The sequence below is a fragment of the Panthera uncia genome, unplaced genomic scaffold (assembly GCF_023721935.1).
Source record: "Panthera uncia isolate 11264 unplaced genomic scaffold, Puncia_PCG_1.0 HiC_scaffold_971, whole genome shotgun sequence".
Taxonomy (NCBI): domain Eukaryota; kingdom Metazoa; phylum Chordata; class Mammalia; order Carnivora; family Felidae; genus Panthera; species Panthera uncia.
In genome coordinates, this window is record NW_026060168.1 from 2,849 (window position 1) to 20,772 (window position 17,924).

General features: G+C 40.0%; 1 protein-coding gene and 1 non-coding gene across 2 annotated transcripts; both read left to right on the forward strand.

Annotated features, from left to right (window-relative positions):
* The first annotated feature begins 202 nt into the window (after nt 1-202).
* On the forward strand, nt 203-14,355 carry LOC125918548 (sushi, von Willebrand factor type A, EGF and pentraxin domain-containing protein 1-like). Its single transcript, XM_049624530.1, has 5 exons — nt 203-394; nt 2,190-2,285; nt 4,215-4,310; nt 7,387-7,480; nt 12,276-14,355. The coding sequence occupies exons 1-5, from the start codon at nt 295-297 to the stop codon at nt 12,295-12,297; spliced, it is 408 nt and encodes a 135-aa protein (XP_049480487.1). The 5' UTR covers nt 203-294; the 3' UTR covers nt 12,298-14,355.
* LOC125918549 (U6 spliceosomal RNA) lies at nt 7,704-7,813 on the forward strand. The gene has a single exon (XR_007456470.1). It is a non-coding gene; the product is annotated as a U6 spliceosomal RNA (small nuclear RNA).
* Nucleotides 14,356-17,924: the final 3,569 nt, after the last annotated feature.

Consider the following 17,924-nt stretch of genomic DNA (forward strand, 5'->3'; position numbering starts at 1 on the left):
AATGATCTTTACTCTAACACGATAGACTACAAATAGTCCCCATGCTTCTCCTCTTGTAATTTGATAAACATCCTGCATTGAAGTTCTCTTGGAAGCCACCTCTCTGGTGCTATTTGATCTTTGCTCTTGAAATTAATTCAGTCTTTGAGATGAGACTGTGTTCTCTCTCATCTGCTGGCTGGGTTAGTAGCACAGGCTCAATTGTGCTTTTGTATTCCTGTAGAAATATCTTGCGGTCCACCAACTTTTGTAGAAAATGCCATCACTCGAGGCGTGCGTTATCAGTATGGGGACATGATCACCTACTCCTGCTACAGTGGATACATGTTGGAAGGTCCCCTAAGGAGTGTTTGCCTAGAGAATGGAACCTGGACATCACCTCCTGTTTGCAGAGGTAAGGCAATATTTGGATGGTTATTTCTCATTGAAACTGTAGAGAAATGTATATGGAAGTCTGGGGAGGCCAACAGCTAGGATGCCTGCTCTGTTCTTTTTCCTTGGCTTTAAATTTTCTCTTGGGGCACCTGTGTGGCTCAGTTGGTTGAGCATCTGACTTCAGCTCAGGTCATGATATCACAGTTTGTGGGTTCGAGCCCCGCATCAGGCTCTGTGCTGACAGCTCAGAGTCTGGAGCTGTTTTGGATTCTGTGTCTCCCTCTCTCTCTGCCCCTACCCCACTCGCACTCTGTCTCCCTTTTACTCTCTCAAAAATAAACATTAAGAAAAAATTTTTAAAAATAAATACGTTTCCCTTGACATTTGTGTCATTTTCCTTAACATTCTGGGTTTGAGTTTTAAAAGCTTTCACACAAAACTCTGGCCCACCACACTGCCCCTTCCTGAGTCAATCATGGCTCCTCAGGGAAGTGCTTGTGCTCTCTTGGAGTGTTCTCCAGCTGCTAGGGGGAACTGTGTCATGTCTGAGCCACGAGGACACCTCTCGGATGCTCAGGTATTTCAGCAGATTCCAGTTCCACACTCGCATCCTGGGTAGACCCCTAGCCCCGCTGGGGACAGGATAGCCCACCCAGTGGGCAGATTCAGAGGGAAGAGGTACCAGTCAGCCCCAGGGAATCTGAGCCCACCCCATGGTCTCCCTGGCCACGCTGGGGGCTGGTGACAAGCACTCTGAGTTCATGTGAGCACTGCTGTCTCTTAATTTGGTGCACTGAATTGGCAAACCCAAGGATGAATTGTGTATGTGCACTCAATAAAATCTCCCTTGGGGGAAGAAGGTTCTGTGCTTAAAATTCTACAAAATTGAAAGAAATAGACAATGAGGCAGCCTGGTATGTCCTAAAACTTATACTTTTCTAGTAAAACAGATTTGTTTTGTTTTGTTTTGTTTTACAAATCATAGTGATTGTTCCATTCTACTGAAAGTCAGGAGCTATGCTAGTGAACATGACAGACATTAACCCAGGAACTAAAAGAATAATCTAATTGTTGAATGGATTGTTCACACAGCCGCGTGAACAATGGTTGGATTTGGATTTGGGGTGAAAAGGCCAAAGTCTTTAATGACCTGGGAGGGTGGGAGAATTGAGGAAATCCATGAATGAATGGCCTCAAAAGAGGCAAGGGCAAGTGCAAGAGCTGGAAGGAGATTGTCTGACAGCAGCAGTGAGAAATGAGATCACTTACAGGCGAGATGTAAGAGAAGGTACAACCTCTTCCTCGTGAGAGGGCAGCTGAGGAGGTGACATCCTCAAAGAATAGCCCAAGTTTCCCTTAAAACCAGAAGGCAAATGAGAGTTGTGTGTTTGCTTTGCTTGCTTGTTTGTGTCTTCACTTGTTTGTTTTAAGACACTGAGTGTCTTAAAGAGGCAGCACCAAAGAGCTATTGGCCATCAAAGGGCACCTTCAGAAGGGCATTTTCACATCTTCTGGAAGAGGCATTTCCCCTGGGGCAGACCAAAAGAGATTATCTTTGGTCTAAACCACCTTGTCCCCTTCTGCTCTGAACCCCCAGGTTATTAAATTTTGGAAGCCATATTCCCAGAACTACCCAAGCTTGTGTATGCCTCTTTCTCAAAACCCTCACGTTAACCCTCGCTGAATCTTGAGATTCAGTTTTGTTTCTCTTCTGTAAAACTTGACTCAAGGAAATATAAATAAGGAATCCTATCTTCTGACAGACACTCTTCTGTAATTCCCTAGATTTGTGACCCATCCTGCTTCTTTTCCAGCTGTCTGTCGATTCCCATGTCAGAATGGAGGTATCTGCCAACGTCCAAATGCCTGTTCCTGTCCAGATGGCTGGATGGGGCGCCTCTGTGAAGAACGTGAGTCTCCTCAGACCTTACATACTATGTCCTTAAATCTTACTTTGAGTCCTGATACCTTGCCTGGAGGCTGCCAAATCAGGGGAGTTACCAGGAACTGGCTTTACTGGTGGAAGGAACTCATTTGCTTTGGTGGAGGCAAACTTTACTGGTGGAAGGAACTGGCTTTACTGGTGGAAGGAACTCATTTGCTTTTGGTGGGCTTTACTGGTGGAAGGAGCTCATTTGGTCCTGTGGTAGACCAGACAAGAGCATCTGGAGTCTATCTGAATATGTCAATTGGTTGCAGAAGAATTGGAATATAAGTGACCTTGAAAACACAGTTATCAAGAGCCATCTCCACACATACCTCCTGTCACAAATTCCCAAGAATCTTCTTGGGAAGCAGTTTATAATAGAGGGTTTCCCAGCCCCCATCTTCTCCTACCTCAAGTCAATTTATATACTGTGTCTCTCATTGCTGCAGTTGGGATAAATTCACAGCATTGCATAACATTGTACTTTGTGTGTCGTATTTGCAACCCACCATTCACTCTTTTTCATTAGGGGTGGTTCTTCCCAACTTAAAAAAAAAAATAGGGGAAGCGGTCACTCCTGTGTCTACACAACGCTTAGTAAATTAATACAGAATTTTGATCCTTGTAAGTTTGAATTTGAACTTGCGGGAGAAAGGGAATAAGTGATTTTGAAAAACATTTCAATGTCTAAACTATTCTCTGTTTTAATATCTTAAAAAATATATGTGGGGAAAAATTATTGCCTGTTTCATTGGGAGGGGTATATGGAAATCACATCCAGGGTCATTCATGTGATGGCTCTTGGCCTCTATCAGTTTTATCATTTTTTGAAGGCCAGACATGTCATAAGAGATTCTAAAACTGTTTTGAGTGTAACTATTTCAACTAATCTAGAAAGAAAAAAAATATACAATGGAAATAAATTTAGGCCAACAACTCACCAAAGCAAGTGTTCTCACACTGAGTAAGAAAGAAGAAGAATCATGTTTTTCCTCCCTCTGCTCTGCTATCATTCTTTCTCATTTAGAGCTCCCAAACTTGACCTGCTTTAATGCTAAGCGTCCAAAGACCGGGGAAACATTTACCCTGGGGGACCCTGACAGCAGGCCTCGCTTGGTTCACAGAGCACGTGCCTGTGCTACTGCATTAGACCAGGGTTCCCCAAGCTTTAAGGTGCATACGCACCACCTAGGAGATGTGAAATGCAGATTCTGATTCAGTAGTTCTGGGTTGGGACCTGCGATTCTGCATTTTGTAGCCAACTCCTCGGTAATGCTATTGGCTGGAGAACTGTGCTTTGAGTAGCAAGCCAATAGACAGCCTCACTCCTTCTAAACAGACTATTCCCTTTTAAAGAGCTCAGTAATTTCTAGGAAGAATGATCACTGGGGACAGCGTAGGAGAGGCCTCACTCAGTCCCCATCAGGCCTTTGCTTCAAGGAAATAAAGGATGAGCTGTTCCATCGCTACTAATGTGTTGCCAACACCGGCCTACAGAGAGCCCATCTGACCCGTTCTTAGATTTAATTCGAGACAATAAGAGAGCCTCGAGATGGCCAAACTTCTTGAGCACTTTATGTAATTTGAAAAGGAAATTTGAAACAATAATAACGGGAGAACATTCTGCTTATCCTGTGAAGAGAAAGCACAGCACTTAGCGGACATCGATCACGGTGTATCCTCTCTAAAAGAGTACATTTGGCACTAGAGTCATTTCATTAGGCTAAAGGTCCAGCCTTACTTTCCTGATTGTGTTTTTCCAGTGATACTGATTAATAAACAGAACACATCTGGGGAGACTATCTAGTGGGTCATTCAAGGTTTTACTCCTCCCGGAAAACGTTTTGTGAACACTTGAACGTATGTCTGAGTGTGTGTGTTTTGATTTAATCCCTGTCGATCTCCTTTCTAGCAATATGCATCCTCCCCTGTCTGAACGGTGGTCGCTGTGTGGCCCCTTATCAGTGTGATTGCCCACCTGGCTGGACGGGGTCCCGCTGTCATACAGGTAGGTCTTCTCTCTGAGTTTGTTTTCTTGGTGACTTGGCTCCATGAGGCCCTGGAGAACATTGATGAGTATGACTCAGATTCAGAGGTGGCAGTGAAACAAAAGGATGCCAAGGTTTTTCACAAATCCCCCAAGATGGTGTCTTGAATGATAGTCTCAATGCTGAACTCTACGGCTGCTTCGTAGGCACCTGTCAGGGTCGTGAACCAAAGAAGAGCTTCTAAGTCAGCTCAGCCGCCTGCCTTCTTCACGTCATCTGCTCTGTTTGCAGAATATTGAGAAAGCATGCGGAGGTTCAGAAGAATATTTATTTTAAACTCTGTGAAACTAAATTACTGTATTTGTGGTAACTAGAAAGAACACGACCCTGAATAAAAACCATTTAAGTGGAAATCTCCCCAAAGAGATGGTTCCTTCGTGGACAACAGTAACAAACTGTTGTTCATGGATTGGTGACAAATCTTGTCCCCTTAACCTTTGCCTGTCTCAAACATTTACTCTTCTGTACTTTGAGGTCTTAACTGATTATCGATCTGTCCTTGCTCCTACTAGATTATATGCCACTTGAGGGCAGGGATGCTTCTTCATGATCTTTGTATGTCTGCTACCTAGCATAAGTGCCTGCATATGACCAGTTTCTCATTTCGAATAAATGAATCTGCTTGAAACGACAGGTTTTGGGGCGCCTGGGTGGCTCAGTCCGTGAAGCATCCAGCTTCGGCTCAGGTCATGATCTCACGGTCTGTGGTTTCAAGCCCCGAGTCGGGCTCTGTGCTGACAGCTCAGAGCCTGGAGACTGCTTTGGATTCCGTGTCTCTCTCTCTCTCTCTCTCTCTCTCTCTCTCTCTCTCTCTCTCTCTCTCTGCCCCTCCTCTGCTCATGCTCTGTCTCTCTCTGTCTCTCATTAAACATTAAGTTTTTAAAAAAATAAATAAATAAATGACAGGTTTTTAAAGTCTGAAATCTTTAGGCAACTGTTAAAAGAACAGAACTTGCTGTATTTATTTGTATTATGTCTAACACTCTACCATCCCTCGTGAAAGCAGTATTTATACCACCTCTCTGGTGGGTAAAACATCAAATAGAACAGGCATATTGGCACCAGGGTTTGGCATGAACTCTAAGGCTCGGTGACCATGTAATTTAGCTTTCACACTAGGGCATTTTTTGAGTGAAAGGGGTACTATTAATAAGTAAACCAAGGGAATGGGAGTGAAACATACTGTCACAGGCAAAAATCACACGTGTAGTCACCCTCAATGTGACTCAAGCCAGCCACCCATGAATGTAGGAAAGGAAAAACCTACCAGAGGAAGCCAAATGTGAAGCTTTTGTTTGAAACTCTAAATGCAATCTATATAGTGTTTGTTTCTAATAAGTCAGCTGTGATGTTTTATCTGCATTTTTCAAATTGAAGTCACATGCAGACGAGTCTGGCCCTTTTCCAGGCATCTTACTCTGCAGCGGGGGCACCGCTCTTCGAGATGGAGGCATCCTTGAGTCTCCTGCTCCTTCCTCTGCGATCACCAGTATCAGCCCCTTTCTGTTTCTTTCTGCACAGTATCTCCTACATCCTCCTCTGTCCTCGCTGTCACCAGCTAGCAAAAGATCTCTTGTTTGAATCACTGTCAGAGTCTATTGATTAATCTTTCTGTCTCCATTTCCCAGATAGACATCACTATGTACCACTTTGGGCCTATCTTTTTGCCCTATTTAGGAACCTAACATGGTTCCCTATTGTCTCCATATCCAGCCCAAATTTTTCAGCCCAAATTCTTCTAACCTCCAAGGTTCTGCCTAAATTGGCTTCAGCGCACCTGATAAAACTCAGTTCCCATCCTACCAATCCCATACCATCCCCCACAGTGATGGCTTCTTCATTACCCCCGAATAGTCAGTCCCTTCTCCCCGCATCTCTCAGCACAAACTCACAGTCTCCCTCTTTCCCTTACCTCTTCAACGCTTATCCAACCTCAAAAACCCTGCTTAAGCTTCCTCTTATCCCCAAACTTGCTTTATACCACAATAATCTATTTTCTAACATTCCATTTCTGTAGATACTACACAGTTAGTTAGAACCATGAAGTTTAAAGCTCCATTGATCTGCTTTATTTGTATTTCTTTTAGCTCCTTGGCTCCCTAACTAGAATAAGCTCCCTAATGATGCTGCATCATATAGTGTTCCTTTCTTGTTAACCTCGCAGCAGCTATCTTGGCATGTGCTTACACTCCCTACATACTAAGCAGACAGCAGTGTATGAAACAGGAGAAAAGATGCAGAATGGCCTCTAAGTAGATAATTCTAGCTAACTGAAGTCTCTAAAAGGGGCTCTGCCAACAGTGAACATAGGTACACTAACCAAGTAAAGACATTCAGAAGTCTTCGCAAGCATAGAATCAGAAAAGCGAGAGTAGTCACCAAAAGATCATTCTAGTCAAAAGTGTGGAAGCGTAACACAGGTGTGTTCACCATAGCAGGACTGAAGCGGTAGAGGGAATGTAGGGGTGTGGCTGGAAATGAAGCTGTAAAGATGGACAGAGCCAGAGTAGAAAAATGCAATGGGTGCCAAGTTCAAGATGCTGGATTAGGTCTTAAGAGCAACAGAAGACACTGAAGGGTTTTAAGCAGGAAACTCATACGATCGGATTTTCTTTTAGAAAAGTGATTTTGGCAGCAGTATGGAAAATGGCAGAAAGTAACACTTGCAATAGTTGCACTTGAAAAATTTGCACTTCAAAATGGTATACATCACATCGGTTGCATAAATAAAAAGAATTGCTGAGAAAAATCAGTGGATTTAATGTCATCAGCAGAGGTTTCAATACACAGGCAGGACTTAACCTGGGACTTACATTTGCAACTTGACTAGCTTGGAAGGGAAAGGGAGGGATGGTGGGTAGTTCACATGAGATCCAAGGTCAAACAGAGTGGCAGGAATGTGTAATACAAACGGTCAGTGAGGAATGGGAGTGGCTGGAGTGGAAAGCAGCATCAGATCTTATTCTACACCTCTTCATGGATGTTTTCCAACCTGCTAAATATTAATTAAATAAATGCATGAATTTTTCATCCCAGCTGTTTGCCAGTCTCCCTGCTTAAATGGTGGAAAATGCATAAGACCGAACCGATGTCATTGTCTCTCAGCTTGGACAGGACATGACTGCTCCAGGTAAGACCATTAGAAGAAACAAATGTTTAACTATAACACAAAGAGATCAAAATTCAAGTTAAGTGTGTCCCAAAAGCCAGAACGTATCTCCAGTTTAAGTAGAAGCTTTTATTTTCCAAAAATATCCGCTTTCAGGTACTCTTTAAATTTGAACTAAAGCCACACAAAGAAATGTTAGTTAAGGATTGACAAAAGGGTATCTCACAAATAAATAATCTTGTTTGTGCTCACCTTTGGCAGTGCATAAAGTCAAAATCGGAACACTACAGAGAAAGTTAGCATGGCGTCCTCTAAAAGGATTGCATGCAAATTCATGCAACATTCCATAGTTTTCCAAACAAAAGAAAAAAGGTTTCATTAAACAAATAAATTAACTGCCTTCATGAACAGAAGATTGCATCCTTCATATGTAAGGTTGTAAAATAAATAATAAACAGTACATTTTAATGATGTTCATTTGCATTCCTGATTATAAAAAATACTATTGAAATTGATAAGAAATGTTTATTTTTAAAATCAAAACTCCTGGGGCGCCTGGGTGGCTTGGTCGGTTAAGCGTCCGACTTCGGCTCGGGTCATGATCTCACGGTCCGTGAGTTCGAGCCCCGCGTCGGGCTCTGTGCTGACAGCTCAGAGCCTGGAGCCTGTTTCAGATTCTGTGTCTCCCTCTCTCTCTGCCCCTCCCCTGTTCATGCTCTGTCTCTCTCTGTCTCAAAAATAAATAAATGTTAAAAAAAAATTTTTTTTTAAATAAAATCAAAACTCCTGTTTCATATTTTTAGTGTGTGTGTGTATATATATATATACACACATATATACATTCAGTATTTAATTGACTAAAAAATTTTAGTGTAAAAATACATCTGTCAATTGGTTTCTCATTTCTAACCAGTAAGTATGTTAGTTGAGAAAAGATTATCACAAAATTAAGTCTAAGGAAAAAATAGTTTAAAATAATGTAAACTTTTTTATTGAAGAATAATTGACATACATTATATTAGTTTCAGGTATACGATATAATGATTTGATATTTGTATATATATTATAAAATGATTACCACAGTAGATCTAGTTAGCATCCATCACCATATATAATTACAAAATTTTTTTCTCATGGTAAGAACTTTTAAGATTTGCTGTCTTAGCAATTTTCAAATATGCAATACAGTGTTTTTAACTGTAGTCACCATGTTGTATGTCACATCCCCACGGCTTATTTATTTTATAACTAGAAGTTTGTACCTTTTGACTCCGTTCATCCATTTCACCCCCACCCCCTGCCTCTGGCAACCACCAATCCGTTTTCTGTATCTGTAAGGGATTTTTTTGGATGTTATTTATATTAGTGAGACCATATGGTATTTGTCTTTCTCTGTCCAACTTATCTCACTTAGCATAAAGTCCTCAGGGGCCATCCATGTTGTTGTAAATGGCAAGATTTCATTCTTTCGTAGCTGAATAGTATTTCAGTGTGTGTGTGTGTGTGTGTGTGTGTGTGTGTGTGTGTCACATTTTCTTTATCCATTTATCAATTAATAGACACTTAGGTTGTTTTCATATCTTAGCTATTATAAATAATGCTGCAGTGAACATGGTACCTACATCTTTTCAAGTTCGTATTTTCATTTTCTTCAGAGAAATACCCAGAAGTACAAGTAGAATTACTGGATTGTATGGCAGTTTTGTTTTTAATTTTTTTTTCTTTTTTGAGGCGCCTCCATGCTGTTTGCATAGTATGCAATTTGCATTCCTACCGACAACGCACAAATGTTCCCTTTTCTCCACATTCTTGCCGAAACTTGTTATTTCTTGTCTTTCTGATAATAGCCATTCTCCCTGGTGTGAGGTGATATCTCACTGTGGTTTTGATTAGCATTTCCCTGATGGCTGATGATGTTGAGCACTTTTCATGTACCTATTGGCCTGCTATATGTCTTCTTTGGGAAAATGTGTATTCATATCCTCTGCCTGTTTTTTAATCAAATTGTTTGGGGTTTGTTTTTATTTTGTTTCGTTTGTTTGTTTGTTTTGTTATTGGGTTGTATAAGCTCTTTATATATTTTGGATGGTGACGTCTTATCAGATATATAATCCCATTCAGTAGGTGGCCTTTTCATTTTGTTTGTTGATAGTTTCATTTGCTGTGAAGAAATTTTTAGTTTGATGTAGTCCCACTTGCTGATTTTTGCTTTTCTTGACTTTGCTTTTGCTGTCAAATCCCCCCCAAAAATCATCACCAAGTTCTATGTTTTCTTCTAGGAGTCTTATGGTTTCAGCTCTTATATTCAAATCTTTAATCCATTTTGAGTTAATTTTTATGTTTGGTATAAGAAAGTGGTCCAATTTCATTCTTTGGCATGTGGCTGTCCATTTTTCCCAGCACCATTTGTTGAAGAGTCTGTTGTATATCCTTGGCTCCTTTGTCATAAATTAATTGACCATACATGCAAAGGTTTATTTCTGGGCTCTTTTTTCTGTCTTTCTGATCTCCATGTCTGATATTATGGCAATACCATATTGTTTTGATTACTAAACTTTGTAATATAGTTTGAAATGCAAGAGCATGATGCCTCTAGCTTTGTTTTTCTTCCTCAAGGTTTAAACTTTTTTAAACTTCAGGAAATGTCAGACGTACTACATCATACCATGGATAAAATATTTTCAATATTGTAACATCGTCCTCACAAATGTTGCAATGTTGGAATATTAACAGCTCTATTTTAAGGTTTTCAGTACGTGTCATTGTATTACATCACTTAGATTTGTATTATGTACGTTTACTTCTGTCTTAAAGTAATCATGAAAAATAAATGGATATTTTCACATTCTCTTTAAAAAGTGGGAAATTCAGCTAACTGAAATCATCTCTAATTTTCCCATTTTTTTAAATTTCGTTGTGATTAGAATACAATTCAGCTTGCAAAGGCAAAAACCTATTTAAGTACACACTTTATTAACAACAACAACAACAAAAAAAAAAAATCAGCCCTGGGCCAATGAATTTCTTCCTATCAAGTGTATGCCATCTCTGCAGAGAGAAAACATAAACTCCAAAGAGCAAATTTGGATTATATATGGATATGTAGAAACTTCCAAGATAAAAATGATGGTTTTACGTGAGAGCAGAGTTGAAAGAATTTTAAAAAACGAGAGTCAAACTGCAATGGATTTCTGGGGGGAAAAAGGAAAAGAAGAGAGAGAGAGAGAAAAGAAAAGATAAAAGGACTAAGAATGACAGTGACTCAAAAAGGAACAGGAAGTATTTATAAAATTCTTATAATTTTATACTTTCTATTTCAACTCCTTCATCTTCTAGATAAGAAAAGGAAACCCAGAGTTTGTGTGGTTCCCTAACATCAAAATACTCCAGAGGATCTCTTTCTCAACTAGGGGAAGGATAATTATTAGCTTATGTGAAGAAAATGATTAATAAAGAGAACAAAATCTCGATTTTTTTAAAGCAAAAGTTTAATGAAGGAATCCAGATGTATATATTCAGCAAAATGAGTTAAGAGGCATATCCCACATACGAGGAGAGGTTCATCTTCAACCCAGAAAATGGGGCAAGTCCCTGCCTCCTTGTACTGTGATCAGTTATTCTAAGAGATGTGTAACAGTCGGGACTCTCTTATTGCAACTCTAACTAGCTTCACTAAAGAAAGGAATGTGTCCTCAGGCTAGAAGGACCTTGCACCCAAAGACATGAGGTGGCTGAGCATCAGGAGGACCAGACTGAGGACTTGAAAGCCACCTAAAGCCTGTCCGCCTCTCGTCTCCCCTCCTCTCTCCAGCGTCTGTTCCATCCTGTCTTTTGCTGCAGTGGGGTTTTCTCTGCTGCTCAGTTCAGGTGGAGGGACAGCCCTGCTTATAGCTTCCACATTTCACATGTCATCCCACGGTATCCACACAAATAAGGCACTGACCCCTCGTGGGCCCTTCAATCGATCTGCAGTAGTCAGTTCTTCTGGATTGTTAAACGGGGTCAGTGAACTGCGGCCCTAGGTTGAGTTCTGTTATACTAACTTGAAGGGTCATTTTGTCAAAATCTCTACCTTACTTATGGGTGAAGGGGAGAGGCGGCTGGCAGTTCCTGGAAGAAAGAAAGGTGGAGTATGATTCCCTGAAATGGGGAGAAGAGAAAGCTTTTCTGAGAAATCAAAACAGTAAATATTTCCAAGCAATTTTTTATTTTCTTCTCTCCCACAAGACTGAGTGCCTTGAAGATTGTATCCCTCGGACTTGGTACAGGCACAAAAACTGGTGCTCAGTAGACGCTTCTTCACGGATGGAGCGCCTTCCTGCCATCAGTGACAGCTGGGGGAGAAGCACCCCATGGCAACCATTAAATCCCTCAGCCTCTAACCTCCTCTGCTGATGAATAAGGCAGACCCTGTATCATTTCCAGTTCGTTCCATCCTTAAGAAAGAGACTGGGTTTCCTCTGATCTCTATGAGCATCTTCAGAAAATTGACCCTAAGTAAATGCCGTAAACAAAAACCATCAACTGTTAATGCTTAAGAGACTTCCAGGTTCACAAAGTCCAAACTCATCATTTTAGAGATAAGAGGATTATCAGACAGGGAATTGGTGAGAGGGACGGGATCAAAACCCGGGTTCTGTTGATTCTCAGATCTTTTCATAAGGTAGCACCTGTTCTCAAGGAATGACCCCCATCCCTACAAACCATGTCACAGATAATGCCCAGGCATCTGAGACTTTCAATGCTGTTGTCATCAGCCCCTAAGCTCTTAACGTCTTCAGTTTTTCTGTTGAATCTCTTTGTTTTTTTGTTCCAGGAAAAGGAGGACTGGGTTTTAACCACTGCACAACCAACCAGCTCTCCTAAAAGCAGGATCATCTCTTCCTGGGAGTCCTGGGCATCCTGGAACTTACGCAAAGAAATTCCAACACGGTGCTGGGTCTTGTTTTGTTTAGTAAACTTGTTATTTTGGGTTTACCTTTTTATTTTGTGTTATATTTTGTTATTCGTTGTGACATACTTTGTTACATGTTTCCATTTTTAAATATGCTTGTATTTTCTATATAAAAATATATTAAATACATGCTGCTCCGCTCACAAACTGTACATACTCTGCTGTCTGTTGGGAAAGTTCCTGCTACACATTTTTATTCCGTTACTTCAAGTGATTTTCCAATTAAAATATATTTTGCTATGAAATAATATTTTGCTGGATAGTGCCATTTTGTGAGCTGTCCAGGAAATAATGAAGAGGGTCATGATCTTTCATCTGTGCTATTGGCACAGTACAGGATCACAAGCAGTGTACCAAGAAATCCCAATGAAGGAGACCCCTTCCTTCTAGCTCTTTCTTCTTTACAGTATGTGTAACAGTAAAGGTTTCCTTTTATTTAATCAGCAGGTAAGCACTGGACATACTACCCTCCATACAGAATGCTGTCCCGGCTCAGAGGGCAGCCTGGCTAATTCCTTTCCCAGAACTTGTAAAGCTGTAGGCAATCAACTTAGTGGACAGAGGAAGAAAGTATAATGGTCATGGTTCACAAAACAAAGCGCTCCCCTTTCTTCTCGCAGCTGGAATAAGAAATGCAAGAACCGGAAGATTAACAGAGAGCCCACTTCTGGGTCAGAATTCCACAACTCACTGCTTTGGGAGAAAGGAGACAGGAATAGCAGGACAGAGAAAGGAAAGGAAAAGTGCAAATGGGAGAAGGTCCCCAAAACTGTGCTCCTGGTCTCACTTGCAAAAAAAGAATTGATGCTGCCCAAGGCAGAGCGGACCTGCTCCTCAGTCCCCGCTAACTCCATCACCATACTTCTGCCGGGATAAAGACTTCCCGAAACTTCTGGGGGAAAAAGACGCCAAACGCTAGGTTTTGTTTAAAATAGGAACATCACGATCACCTCACTTTCATCCTCTGGGAGAAATGTTCCCAAATAGGCCATGGAGTGCATTGTAACGCTATGAAGCAATGCAGGAATGATGAAAAAGATCTTCATTGTCCTAGTGGTTCTCTTTACTGCCCTGCACGTACCGGCTGTTGACTTCTCCTTATTTCTCCTGACATTCGCTCTCGACCAATTTTACGTGCTTACAAGCATACCTCTTATTTAGCTTATCACTGTCCCGTCAGCTTCCAAACTATGTTGATCTTCATCATAATCATAAAACTACAAAATGAAAGCCAAGTAACAAAAAGGAAGAGAGTACCAGAAAATACAAGCTAGGGAAAGCTACTGCAATTGAAAACAAAACTCACTTCTGAAAGTGTGCCTACGGAGTAGAACTCGTATTGGGTTACTTTGAATAGGTTAAAAAATCCATATTTCACAATAAGTCAAATTATCTGTGTTATGCAGACAGTAATATGAAATAAACCATCATACATATGAGGTTTGCAAATCATATTTCCTAACTAGAAATGTGAGTCACAGAGTAACAACACTAAAAGTAGTTGAAGAATGTTCTTTTTTAAATTTTCTATACTGCATATATTCACAATGAATTCTTAAATTTCTAAAAAGGAAGTGAGAGTGTTTGTCCAGGATGCCAAAACCTATCTGTTCCAGACCAACTATAACCAGTCCTGTAGTGAGGTATTAAATGCTTCCCTTTAAAATCAGCAACAAAGCAAAAAAGCTGTCCCCACTTATCTTGGACATTATTCTGTGAGTTCTAGCCAAAACAGTAATACATAAATTTATCAAACAAATAAAAGGTATAAAGATGAGAAAATTGATAGTCACAAGTTTTATTTTGGCAGAAGGTGATACACCTTGTAAAATGAAAACCCAAAGGCCTGAAAATCCATTAAAAACAGAGTCCAGTAAGCTGAATTGTTACAGATAAATATACAAAAAGAGCTTTCCTGAATATTTATAAAGTAGAAAATATAGTGAAAAAGATCCTATTCATAATATCAGCATATTTATATAAAATATAAATATATTATAATTACATAATTATATAAGATTATATAATCATGACCTGCGCCAAAATCAAGAGTTGGACGTTGAACTGACTGAGCCACCCAGGTGTCCTGGAAATTAAAATACTTTAAAGAAAAATGATGAAAAGGCCCATCTTCACTAAAATTCAAAACACTGAAAAGCTACAGTAAGTATGGGGCCCCTGGGTGGCTCAGTCGTTTAAGCATCCAACTCTTGACTTCAGCTCAGGTCATGATCTCAAGATCTGTGAGTTTGAGCCCCACATCAGGCTCTGCGCTGACAGTGTGGATCCTGCTTGGGATTCTCTCTCTCTCTCTCTCTCTCTCTCTCTCTCTCTGTCTCTCACTCTCTTTCTATGCCCCTCCCCCACTCGCGCTCTCTCTCAAAATAAATTTTAAAAAAAGCTACAGTAATTCGAATAGTGCATGCTGGACCAAGAGTCACAAAAGCATCTGGGGTGCCTGGGTAGCTCAGTTGGTTAAGCACCTGACTCGATGCCAGCTCTGGTCTTGATCAGGGTCCGAAGTTCAGGCCCCACACTGGGCTCTGTGCTAGGCATGAAGCCCACTTAAAATTTTAAAAAAATTACAAAAGCATCAATGTGATAGTTTATATACATAATTTCAAATATTCTACTTAAAAAATCGTAAGTGACCAGTGGAATTTTTGTTGCCAAGTATTAGAAGGAGTGACTGCCATTAGACAATTGGTAAAATTTAGAGAATCTTTTAATTTGTATTTTCACCACAAACAAAACTAAATTCAGGGTGGATAGGGAAGTGAAATACCAATATTAAAACCATAAAAATGGCTTTGGGAATTAATTTTTCTTAACAGTTTGAAGGCTTAATAACCTCTCCTAAGCCTAGAAGTCAGAATAATCATGGTAGGAACGATGGGCAGATTTGATAGCATCTGGAAAGTTCTGGTGTCATTTAAAAAGTCGTAATCAGATTTTTATAACAGACCAAGGAACAGTGTCTTTATTATATCTTTATTATATAAATTGAAGAAGATTTATGAATTCAAGAACTCAGACAACCCACCAAAGAAATGCAGTAAATTCATATACATGTGAGAAACTGTTGGGCCTCACAAATGTGGCATGTACATTCAAACAATAGTGAGAAGCCATTTTTTTTACTGGATCAGCAGTGACTTATTTTGAATGTTAATAAACAATGTGGGCAAATGTAGGAAATTTTATACATTGTCAGTGAAAATGTAAATCAGTATAATAATTTTAGAAAGCATTTTGACCATATGTATCCTTAAAAGTATTTGTACAGGGGCGCCTGCTGTGACTTCAGTGCATTAAGTATCCAACTCTTGATCTTGGCTCAGGTCATGATCTCCCAGTTCATGAGTTCGAGCCCCCTGTGGGGCTCCTCCTCGCTGACAGCATGGAGCCTGCTTAGGATTCTGACTCTCCTTCTCTCTGCCCCTCCCTTGCTCTCACTCACTTGTTCTCTCAAAATAAATAAATAAACTTACAAATAAGTGTTTTTATACACTTTGAGCTAATATAAAGCACATTTTAGGCATAATTGAGTTGATCATAGCATTGTTATTATTGGCTAAAATATGGACGTGGATGAAAGGTTCAACAGTAAGGAATTCTAAACTCTGTTACCTGATGCTCATTTTGAATCACATATTACATCGCTTTCAAAGCTATGCAGTAACATGGAAAATGCTTGTGGTACAAGGTTAACTTGGGAGAAAAACAAGATATAACATTTTCCATGCTCATTTGGTTACAAATCTACAAAAGTAATGCATAATAAAAATTCTAAGGAAAAATGCCAAGGTCACAGAATTATAACTATTAGAACTTGAATTAAAACTCATAGTGGCGTCTAGTCGGTTAAGAGCCAACTTTGGCTCAGGTCATGACCTTGCGGTCCGTGAGTTTGAGCCCCATGTCTGGCTCTGTGCTGACAGATCAGAGCCTGGAGCCTGCTTTGGATTCTGTGTCTCCCTCTCTCACTGCCTGTCTCCTGCTCATGTTCTGTCTCTGTCTCTCTCAAAAAAAAATCTAAAAAAAAAAACAGTAAATCTTTTCTTTTTCAAATTAATATCAATCATGTTTACTAGAAGCTGACTAGCAAATTAACTGAAGCCAGTGGGTTAGGGTGTGCTATAACCAAATAAATCTTAAGTTCCTATGGCTTCTCAAAAAGGACAAAGGATGTAGCAAAACCAAATGTGGTCAGGAGGAGACAAAAAACAAAGACTGACATTAACCTTGGGAACTTGAAATTATTATGCACAATGAAAGAAACCAGATGCAAAAGGCCGTATATTGTTTGATTCCATTTATGTAAAATGCCCAGAATAGGCAGATCTACAGGGACAGAAGATACACAAGGAGAGAATGAGAAGTAACTGGTGATGAGAACAAGATTGCTTTGGGGGGTGATGAGATGTTCTGCAATTAGATAGTGGTGATCGTCGCACAACTTTGGGAATAGACTAAAAACCACTGATTTGTACACTTTAAAAATAATTTGAAAATAAAATTTTAAGGAACTCACAAAAGAAATATGTATTTGACTACAAAACATGAAAACTTCTGGAGCGCCTGGGTGGCTCTGTCAGTTAAGCATCTGACTCTTGATTTTGGCTCAGGTCGTGATTTCATGATTCGTGAGTTTGAGCCCCGCGTTGGGCTCCACACTGGCAGCATGGAGCCTGCTTGAGATTCTCTCTCTCTCCCCCTCTCTCTCTCTCTGCCCCTCCCCAGTTCATGCACACGCTCTTGCTCTCTCTCTCAAAATAAATAAACTTCAAAAAATGTGAAAACTTCTCTCACAAGTCAAAAATGACCATAAACGGAGTTTCCAACAAAGCAAAAACATACATGACAAAATAATAATACTCTAAAGTATTAAGACTTAATAAATAGCCCTTAGAAAACATTTTGTTTGGGGCCGAGATATGCACGAGCAATTCATTAAAGAAGAAATACAGATAGAAAAGGAGTAGCCTCGGGGCACCTGGGTGGCTCAGTCAAGCGGTCGACTTCGGCTCAGGTCATGATCTCGCGGTCCGTGAGTTCAAACCCCACGTCGGGCTCTGTGCTGACAGCTCAGAGCCCAGAGCCTGTTTCAGATTCTGTGTCTCCCTCTCTCTGACCCTCCCCCATTCATGCTTTGTCTCTCTCTGTCTCAAAAATAAAAAACAAACGTTAAAAAAAAAAAAAAGAAAAGGAGCAGCCTCATGAATTATGAAAGAAATACAAATTAAAATGATGTAAAATTTTGCCTACTAAATTGGTGGTGGTGGTGGTATTTATTTTAGTGATAAATGGAGTTGGCTATTAAATACAGTCATTTCCTTGAACTTCTATAGGGAATGTACCCTGGTACAACCTTTGTCCAAAAAATTGGCAACATGTATTAAAAACTTGAAAAATAGGCATGCATATTTTTACTTCAGTAATTCCCAGTCTGAGAATTCTGTAAATATATATATATATATATATATGACTTAGAGGCAAATATTTATGCAC